The sequence below is a fragment of the Pterocles gutturalis genome, unplaced genomic scaffold (assembly GCF_000699245.1).
Source record: "Pterocles gutturalis isolate BGI_N339 unplaced genomic scaffold, ASM69924v1 scaffold33194, whole genome shotgun sequence".
Taxonomy (NCBI): domain Eukaryota; kingdom Metazoa; phylum Chordata; class Aves; order Pterocliformes; family Pteroclidae; genus Pterocles; species Pterocles gutturalis.
In genome coordinates this window covers 21,186-31,964 of record NW_010131761.1, presented here as the reverse complement: position 1 = coordinate 31,964, position 10,779 = coordinate 21,186, and the positions used below count along the sequence as shown (strand labels likewise).

Below are 10,779 nucleotides of genomic sequence, written 5' to 3'. Positions count from 1 at the left end.
TTCCTGCTACATAACAATTAGCCATTCCAAGGCATGGCAAAGATTTCTCCCTCCCATTTGATCTCCCCTTCAGTGCCATGATGCTATACTTGGTTTTGATTATTGGCTTCAGAATCAAGCCTCAATTTTAATTCAGATAATCTGCTTGATATTGTGTTATACAGTCCTGGGCCTCTCCATTATTTTCGAGGTTGTTTCTTGAACCATTTAAGTGATTGGTGGTTATAGTTCATAGAGATCATTTCTCTGCTTCCTGTGGCTTGGCCCTGTTCCCTGTATCTCATGTGGAATGAGGAACAGAAAGAGAAAAGGATCCTAGTGACAAGAGCCACAGAGCGGTACCTGGGCAGAATGAGTGATGTCTTATGTTGTCCCCCTCAGGGTTTTCAACATAAGCAGTGGGAAGCAGAAGAAGCTTTACAAGGGATCCCAAGGTGAAGATGGCACCCTCATCAAAGTAAGCGGTTTTCTTTCTTTCTTCCTTCCCTTTTCCTTCTTTTCCCCAGCTCTTCTGAATGCAGCTCAGGGCTAAGAAAATGAAATACAAATCTGAATGCACTAGTTTTTTCTTTTTTCTTTTTTCTTTTTTCTTTTTTCTTTTTTCTTTTTTCTTTTTTCTTTTTTCTTTTTTCTTTTTTCTTTTTTCTTTTTTCTTTTTTCTGCTTGCTCTGTACTTTGTCCCTTATCCTGCTGCTGCTTCTTCCTACGTCCATCCTTAAGGGCTGGTAATGTATTTGGGTTCCATTGAGCTAAAACAGGAAAAGAGTCAATGAATGCTGAAGCTGATGTATAACTTCTCTCTGTCCTCTTTCTGAAGTGAGGCACAGGCCCATGCTGTAACAGCAAGTAGAACTGCACCAATATCTGTCAGGAGATGATTTAGTGCATTTACTTTAATCTTTTACCTTCTGTTCCAGAGAGCTCATTCTGGCTTTCTTGACTATTTTTGTTAGGATTTTTAAGGTGGAGCTTCCTCTGTAGATCATGAGAAATTCATGGTTTCCAGAGGGCAAATAGAAATGAAACGAGTTGATGAAATTACATAGCATCTGCCCTGAAAAGCCCATAGTCCTTGGGTCTTGGAGTGCTGGACAAGCCTGGTACTGCTTAAAGAGAGTCTGTTCATGTTTCCTACCTGCTGAGTGCATGCAGGCCTTGGGGTGGGGTAGCATGCCTGCTTCTGCCACTGTCCTGGGCTTCTCTTGGTAAACCAGGTGTGTTCAAGATTCAGCGTTAGGAGTGATGCCAGCAGACTGGGATGTGGAAGAATTGCATTCTTGTCTTTAAAAGGGGGAAGGGCAATTGACACAACCAAGCTATCTCTCTCAAGTTAAGTTGCCTAACAAGCTTCTTCACTGTATTTGTTTTCACTTACAGTTTTTCTACTCTTTAAACCAAATATTTCTGTTCAGCTGCACAGGCCAGCGGTATTATTGTTACGGGCTGTGAGGAGTGGCTGAGGACTTTGGGCTTGTCTAGTTTGGAGAAAAGGAGGCTGAGGGGTGACATCAATGCTCTCTGCAGCTTCCTGAGGGGAGAGAGTGGAGAGGGAGGTGCTGACCTCTTCTCCCTTGTATCCAGTGATGGGAATGGTTCAGAGCTGCACCAGAGGAGGTTTGAACTGGACATTAGGAAGAGTTTCTTTACTGAGAGGGCGGTCAAACACTGGTACAGGCTTCCTAGAGAGGTGGTCATGTTCGATGCCCCAAGCCAGTCAGTGTTCAAGAGGCATTTGGACAACGGCATTAACAACATGCTTTATCTTGCTCAGCCTTGAACTGGTCAGGCAGTTGGACTAGATTGTCGTTGTATGTCTTTTCCAACTGAAATAGTCTAGTGTAGTTGATTACTGATGGATGTAAATAACTGAGTAAAAAAGGAGCAGAAAGCAAACAACTTTTTTCAGTGTCACCTCTTCTGTTTTACAGAGAAAGATAAATTCTCTGCCTATTATAATTCCTACAAAGCTTTTTATAAACCAGAGTAATAAAAATGAAAAATTGATATACTTTACTGATCGTCAGCTTAGGTGCTTGATTATATTTTTCTCAGGCCACAAACTGTAAAATGTTGCTGGGAGCTGGATTTTTTTGTTTTTAATATCCTTTATGTTTTTGTTTTTTTCGAGTGTAGCTCAAGTGTGGTATCTCAATTATTTTTAGTGTTGCTTTGTTCATTTTAAAGACAATTATGTAACCAAGGGATTATGGTTGTCTCGGGAATTTAAACTTTCTTGGCATGTTGTTCTGAGAACATTGCAGTTTAACAAGTAGAACCCAAACAGTGATATTGGAAGCAAAAGATACAGCAACAAAATAAGCATAACCAAAAAAAGTTATGATTATTTAAATAGCATGTTTCCCTCAAAAAACTGGACATTTTCACTCTCAGCTCCTTAAAGTTCTACAAAGGACAAAGCAGGACATTTGGTGACAGCAGCTGTATTTGCTGTGTAGTGCTGCTTTAGACCTAGTGAGGCATTTGGAGGGGGTTTTATATTCGATCCAAGGTAAAGCAACAAATTAGTGTATATGAAAAAAAAACCACAACCAACCAACCTAAAATCAGGAGTTGCAAATGCTGGAGATTTGACAGCATCATCATCAAATACAATTTATTGGTAGTGTTGAGTTCTTTTTTGGTTTCTCTCCTCAAGATTGGAGTCTTAATATTTCACTGAACTCTGTCAGCTCTGATTTTTTTTTTTTTTTTTTGGGCGGAGGTGTTTTGGTTTTGTTGTTTTTGTTTTATTTTGATCTTAAGACAGAATAAAGGAAGACCCCAGTGGTTAAAAGGAGGTAGAAGAGAGAGTTCTAAGTCTGTCTGGTGCTGGTGGTGCCTTCACAGTAATAAAGGAATTTAATGTAAGTGCCTTTAGTCTCTGATTAGGTTGGAGATAGTTTGAACAGTTTAGTCAGGTTGGAGATTTGTCCTGGGATGCTGGGTAGCCTGGTACTCAATTGGAGTCCTGTGGGTGCTACTTGTATTTTATTCTGTTAACTACTATGACTGTCTTGAGTGTTCTGGACCATTTCCATGCAGTCTGAAGGCACTTTCTTACCAGATCTTTGCTCTTCTCTTACCTCCTAAACCAGGTGCAAACAGATCCCTCTGGTCTTTATATTGCAACCAGTTGTTCTGACAAGAACCTCTCCATCTTCGATTTCTATTCTGGCGAGTGTGTTGCAACCATGTATGGACATTCAGGTAAGGCATGTAAACTTCTGGAAATGTGTTTTTTTTTCTGCTGATGGCTGTATAGTAGGATCTGACACTAGTCAAAGCTTTCTGAAGGTTCTTCCCACCAAAATCTACCTAATGGATATTTTGGACTAGCTTATAGTTGGATGAAGTTGTAATACCTTATTTCATTGCAATTTCAGATTTTTTCAGACTGCATTTTGCATTGCAAAACACAAGCATGCACACACCTGTCAGGCCATATATTTGTTTACACAGTTTTCCTAATAGCCTAGAAGGTAGTCTGTGTTTTTTCAGCGTATATTAAGTTTCATTATGATACCCCCAGCTCCTACCATGCAAGGGGTATTCCCTTATAGGAAAAAAGACACTTCAGTCTTCATGCTTGTTTTGCTGTGGGATACCGTTTCCATGTCACACACAGATTATTTGTTAAATGGTTATAGTTATTGGGGCATATTGATCTGTGAAGTGTGTCGGCTTTAATCAGAGTTTAAGTTACTGAGCACAGATAGGCTATTTGGCTAATGATCTCTTTTGCCCATTGGAATAATTCAGGGAAGGTTTTTTTTCTTGTGCTTTGTTTTACAGAGATTGTAACTGGGATGAAATTCAGTAATGACTGCAAACATTTGATCTCTGTTTCTGGTGACAGGTAAGAGGGGTTTGCTTGTTTGTGATAGTAGCTCATGCCATCTCACACTGGATTTAATGTGTGTCCTGATGGAAGGTAGTTTTTTTTTTTTTTTTAGTGAGGGGTCTTTTCTGAATTCCAAATAAACCTCAGAGTTTTTTGAATCCTAAACGTGTGCTTTTGGCAAAACTCACAGAGCTTTTATATTATCATTCCATGGAATGAGATGCCCACCTGGAGTACTTCCCTTGTGGTTTTCTGCATGTGGGTACTATTCCTTGCTGGAAAGGAGACAGAGATGTGGCCTGTTTCCTTGCCAGCCTTCAGGTACAGACCTGTAAGGCAGCTTGTGGTGTTCTGACCAGTGGTGCCGAAACTTTTTCTTACAGTACTTCTGTTAGTGAGGCTTCCCCAGGTGAATGAGCCTGTCTAGTAGCCAAAGGGACAGGTCTGTCCCCACTCTTTGCTCCTGTCCATATGGTCCTCTTCCTTGCTCCCCTAAGTCAGCCATGGTGCAGCTGACCCCTCATTAAACTGATTCAGGTCACTCCATCAGCACCTCCCTGCCCCAAGCTGAGTTTTCTGCTGATTTAGCTCACTAAATCAGCTCACTGAAAGCTTAAAGGAATCACCAGACTGAGCCCAAGGGGAAAAGGAGAATATATGCCTAACATGATGATTGTAGATGTGAGCAGACCCACTGCTTCTGGAATCAGTGAATGCTTCAATCAGCTGAACCAAGTAACATTTTTCCTGTGAGAAAGGTGGTTCCTGGAGTGCTATTTCAAGGCCAGAGCAACCCAGATTCTTTTTCTTTCTTTCTCTAGTCTATTAATAAAACACAATCGAGCCAGAAAAAGAGTTGTAGAGGGTGAGTTGTTACAGAACATACAGTATATCACCTTAGATCGCATCAGTTGGTTATTTCTGTCTTTCAGTAAACTTTCATGTCTGTAAATAGATTACGGGAAGAGTTGCAGAAGAGGGAGTCCTTTTATTGTGGATTTCTGGTAAATTCCAGAAACATGGAAGGTTTGAGGTCCCCAGTGATCCTTGTGATTTAGTGAAACATTCCCTTGTTGACCATTTCCACAAGTGAAAGGGTCATTTTCTTCAGTAAGGGTGTGGAGGAGGTCAGTGAGAAGTGAGGAAAGGATCATGAACTTTGCTGTAAGGAGATGAGAAAGCATCTTTTTCAAAGGAGAACAGGGAATATAGTCTGTTCACACACAGCAGCATGTGCAAAGAATAAAACTGAGAACAGAAGGAAAAATGGAGATGAGGAAGGGCACAAAAACCTGGGACACCCATGTGAGAAAAGTACTGCAAGGGAAAAAAAAAAAGACAGCGAGAGGGGTTGGTGGGAGTATGCTTCTGTGGAGCTCTGTGTTGAATGCTAACGTATTTACAAGTTCATACTGTTTGCTGCTTGTCTAAACGTTTGATAGCTGTGGGGGTGGGATAAATGAACAAGCCAAATTAGCTTTCTGAATTTTCTTTCTTGCTTTTCAGCATTTTCTCAGCAGCAGCTTATGGTTGCTGTTAGGTTTGAGAGAGCTGCTGCTGCTGAGGGGAAGCAGCTGGCTGCCCTGGGTTGCCATAGTACCCAGATGCAGTGCCTCACCACTGTCTCCTGGCTGAAAAGCTGGGGCAGGAGGATGACAGAGTGTTCACTGTTGATAGGAAGCGCCTGTGTGTGACTTCAGTAGCTGGGATTGATGTTCCTGAGCTTTGTCACAAAGAGAGTGACACTGGGGGCAGGAAGGGGGTTTTTAGTTTTTAATTAAAATCTCCTGAGACTGCAAAGTGGGGTTTCTGTTTTCTTCTCATATGGCATGGAAATAAAAAGCATTTTAAAATGTCTTCTCATGAGAGAAAAAAACATGCAGAAGATGCGAGCATTCAGGATCCTGGTGCTTTCAGCATTTGACTTGGGTCAGGGAGACCGAAGTTCATAGCCATTGTTCAAAATGGCAGAGCAAATGAATTTTTACAGACTAGCAAGGAAGAGGGGAAACACCCTCACTGAAAACTTCATAAACTGGAGTAGCCATGAGTATGGTGGCACTGATGGGTCTTGAAGAACTGGATTAAATCCTCTTTGGATTTCAAAGTAGGGTGCAGGATTTCATAAGTGATAGCAAAAGCACCACCTCTGTTTCGACATCAGTGTAAGTGTACCCAGATAGACCGGAAAGATGGGTGAGATGAAAGAATTAGTTAGCACTGAGGTTAAATTTCAAATAAAATGCTGGTCATTTTACTTTCTAGTAGCTGAAGATGAGATACAGTATTCTTTAAAGTGATGAGGAATTATTTATTTATTTTTTTAAATTATTTTTTTAGCCAGATTTCTGAAGAAAATGAGACCAATGAGATCACACTGTTTTGTTTCCCTCTTTCAAACATCTTTGAATCCATTAACCAAATGCAATGAAATTCCTTAAAAGTTTCCTGGAGGGAGTCCACGTAAAATATTAGGAGCACCCTGACGGCAAAACATAATGCCACATAAGCTTAACCGTTATTACACCACAGAAACTCCATGGGATGGGGGGCATTAGGAAGGCCTTGCCCCTGGGGGGGGGGTAGTTGCAGTCAGAGGCTGCAGCTTAGCCACTGTTAGAGGATGCAAAGGACGTCTGTAGGCTCCACTTATCCTGCTGACCATGGAGGGCCTTGCTATGGCATTTCCTTCAGCATCTGGTCAGATAGTCAAATGAAGGTGTAGGATCAGAGAAGAGTCTGTGCAAATATCTCTGCAGTTGCTCTCGCCCACAGGGAGTCTTTGCCAGGCAGGTTTTATGATATTTGCCATGAGGCTTGTGATGGGATTGAGTTTCTGTGAAGCTGTTTCTGCATGTCTCTCCCCGCCACAGACAGAAGGGCTCTTGTTTGCCGCTGCAGTGGGAATTGATAATATCAATAAACTGAACTGAGATTTGACCTCAGCCTCCCCTTTCCCTCTTTCAGCTGTATCTTCATCTGGCGTCTGAGCTCAGAGATGACCATCAACATGCGCCAGCGACTGTCTGACATGAAGCAGAGAGGGAAGCAGGTAGAAAAGTCTCCTCCGCACAAGACAGCAGGACTCATGAGGTGAGCAGAGTAGACCGAGAGGAGGTGGCTGGCTTTGCAGGGTTTAATGTGAGAAGTGTGACACTGGGATTCAACTGTAAGGTTTCTGCTGTCTTCACTCATAGCGTCTTCCAAAAGTTCTCTTACTCTTCTGTTGAATTTGCCATGGTTTTTATGCCTTCTTTCGATAGAGAAGCCTGACTCTGATCTTCAAGACAGGCTTACTTAGTGCTGCTTCACTGATTGCAATGTGTATGCAATGCCCCTTGTGCCTAATTTAGTTTAATGATGTGGTCAGAAACTTTAATAAGCAGTTTACTTAGCAATACTGAGGCTGGTACACAGCATCCCACCAGGGAAGCCTTGCTTCTTCATGAATAAAGTTATCTGGATCTAGGCTGAAGCCATTTAAGGGCTGTTTTCTGCGGTGTCAGTACTGAAGTATATTTGTGCAATGTATGAATTTGCCATGTTGATCATAACTCTGAAAGAGTCCTTACAGTTGTGCTCTTTCTTTGTTAACTATTTTCCGCAGGCTTTGAAAAAGGTGAACTAAAAATAATTATAAATAATAAATATAAAAATCATTTCCATGGGAAAAGTTCTTGGCAGCTAAATCATATTATTATTTTTTGCTCGGTAAACAATGTATCTAAAAACAAATTACCACAGCCTACAAACTGAATAGATCTAAATTTATCTGCTGACCTTTCTTTAAAAAGTAATGCTAAAACACAGACCCTGTTTTTAAACAGAACAAGAGTGACAGGGGATTATGGATTATTAGTGTAATGTACTTGGTTTCTCTGTAGTTAGTAAGTAGCTGAGACTAATTTGACTGTAAGCGATGCAGGAGAGTTTCCCAACTGAGCTGATATGGGATCAAAGTTGGGGGAGAAAGGAAAAACACAGATATTTTTGATGCTGCGTCCCACAATTCTCCTCCTCCAAATGACTACGAATTGAGTTCTGGATATAAAAGTGCCAAAGCATTGCAGGACTTACCACACTGGTTGTTCTGTTCAGTATCGCAAGGACCTTCCTACTCCCTTTGGGAGCAAGTAATGTTGAAACAAGTCTGTCTGCATAGTTTCATTTGGGAAAGTCTTGATCTCATTCTTGAAACGAGTCTTGTCTAATAAGTGCTTTTGGTAATGATGCTGGGAGAACTCAGGAAGCCTTTTTTCTAGCCAAAATTCTGGAGCCGTCAAGCAATGTGCTTTTTATAGCAGACTCTCTATGATTCCAGCAGCTGCTGCCTTACCCTATTGAGGCTCAGCCTGTGACAGATAATCTCAGTCCTCTTCCGCATTAGGTGATACTTGTTTCCGTCACAGCCGCTCACTAAAGGGCGGTGTTAGTGCCACGCCAAGCCCAGCACTTTATTAAACTTGTTTGGTAACCTCTTTGCAAGCCTGGAATCTACTTGTTTGGTCAGCTTTGAAAGCTTGTTTTCAGTTTTGATCGACCACTGTGGTCACTGAAGATCAGCAAAGACATAACTCCAGAACATTTTGCATTGGGACTGAACATGGAGGAAGAACCTATTGGACCAGCATTACTGAGGTGGGAGAAGGAAAACTAATGAACTTGAGTAAGACTGGTTTTGCAGACGCCCTGTACCTGTTCTAGTTGTGTTTCGAAAGCCTGTCTGTGTAGGTTGCCGCGGAGAGTTGGATTGCACCTTGCGATGTAAAACTGTTGTCTCAAAAGTACTCACAGTAGTATAAGAAAGCTCCCTGCCTGGTGATACGTCATTTGTTCTGCTAGATTTTGTTTAGAACAGTATTGCTAGAATTTGATGGGGGAAGTAGTGCATTCTGCTAGTTCCATACTATGAGTGTATGACAGGATGCATAATCAAAATAATATTGGGGAAATAGAACGAAGCCTAGGATGCAGTGGGGAGCTGAAGATTTCCAGTGCAGGACAGTGCTGTCTCTATCCAGGTGCCTTTCTGGGTCAAACCGGTGCTCTGTGAAGCCCAGTATTCTGCCTGTGACACTGGCAGCGGAAGATACTATTTAGTGAGACAGTGTGTGAAGCTTGCTATATGAACCTTTGTGGTCCATTTGCCTCATGCTCAATTGTTATATCAGGGATGTTAAGAGGTACATTTCTGTATTTTGTCACGGACCCATTGTCCACTGAGTTTGTACAAATCCTTTTTGAACTTTGTAATATTGTCTGCCTCTGCAACCTCCTTTGGTGACATTTCCAGGAGTTCATTTCTCTCTGTGGAAAGAAAGACTTTTTTTGTCTCTGTTAAACCACACTCCTGCTAGTTTTGTTGAAAGCTCCCTGCTTCTGAATATTGTGAGCATTGATGAACGCGCATTCTACATCCATCTATCTGTAGTCCCCATGGTTTTGTAAACCTTTATTATAACATCTCTCCATCCAACATTCTTTCCGAACTGCAGAGTCCCAGCCTTTTCCTTCCCTCCAAAAACTTCTGGAGAGACTAAAGTTTCTCCTCTTTAAAGATCTCTCTGATTCACCTTTATGGGACATTGGATTGTTTTGGAACTAATCTGACCTGTATGACCCAGAGTTATAGTGCCCCTGAGAGCCTTTTGGTTCTGCCTCTGGTTGTGATAATTGCAGATGTGTACTTTTCTCTCATCTGCTGAACGTGAGGAGCTTTGATTGTTTGATATAATAGAACTTGTACCCAGCAGATACTGCTGGTACATTTTGGTTTTGAGGCATTTATATTTTCAGAGAAGGAACCATGTAAACGTCTTTTTAATAGGGTTTTGATTTTGATCCAAGTCTGCCTTTATTGTTTAGAAAAGCTTGTCTCAAGTTTTTGGAAGGCAAGTTTTAAATTGATTTTACTGTGGAATGTTTGCAGGGCTTATAGTCATGTTTTAGCTGAGCATTTTTATTTTTTAATTTAAAAGTCAGTTTTTCTGTGACTTTCATTGAAGCTCTAGTATAAATAGCAGGGGATAGAAATGTTACCAAGATTAAGTTGTCTGAAACATATATATGTATGCTGAAGAAGTACTGTGTGCCGTCAGATACATTTGGAAAGAAGAGCTCCTTATCAAATTCTCTAGTGAGGCTTTGGTCCAGTCCAGGAAAGCTGTGTGATTGCCAGGGCTCAGAATGAGGCAGGCTTTTGATCAGAAGTGGTGCCTGAGTCTGTGCTGAACTACTGCAACTGTAATACCAGGGAAACTCTGAAGTCAGCAGCACTGTGATCTTTCTGTGGGAAAAAGCTGGGTAACTTTCTTGTTGAAACCCTTAGGCATTTGGGTGCGGGGTGGGGGCAATCTGCTAGTGATCCCAACCCCGTAGGATGTTACAGTTTCATAAATATGTCCCTAAAGCTGAGGGTTTAAGTAGCACAAGATCAGAGTGGAATGCTGACAACGTACCTCGTTAAATGGATAGTTGCCATTCTTGTCTGTTTTGTTTTGTTTTAAGAAAAGAAAGAAGGGTTGAATTCAGGACATGCAAAAGAATATAGAGTACCTAATATCAGATGGCTTAGTACTAGAACTCTGTAAAGACATGTGGCACTTTTGAGTCTATATATATATATATATATGTCCTGAAGACTGTGTAGCTGAAGGTCCTTCCCTGCCATTGACCCTGTACTGTCAGACCCATCAGAAACTAGGAGCTGAAGTGCAACCGACTCTGCCCATTTGTACAGAACAAGACCCAGGCATGGTACCAGAATGGGATAGTTCCTCAGGAAAGGAGGACAAGAGCAAGGACAATTAAAATCCTTGCTCTAAGTCACTTGTATCATGAGACTTGGACATGTCTGTACATGCTATTTTGGAATAGCTACTCTGAAACATTCATTCTGTTATAAATGATGCTTTGCTGGGTATGGCTGAACCTGCTCT

The 10,779-nt window shown here is 41.4% G+C and overlaps 1 protein-coding gene across 1 annotated transcript in view; it reads left to right on the top strand.

Annotated features, from left to right (window-relative positions):
- Positions 1-10,779, top strand: part of LOC104467084 (mitogen-activated protein kinase-binding protein 1-like) — a 31,942-nt gene that overhangs the window by 3,881 nt on the left and 17,282 nt on the right. Inside the window, 4 exon segments of the mRNA XM_010080711.1 lie at positions 382-457; positions 3,096-3,207; positions 3,793-3,856; positions 6,809-6,934. Of these exon segments, the coding sequence (XP_010079013.1) occupies positions 382-457; positions 3,096-3,207; positions 3,793-3,856; positions 6,809-6,934 (378 nt within the window).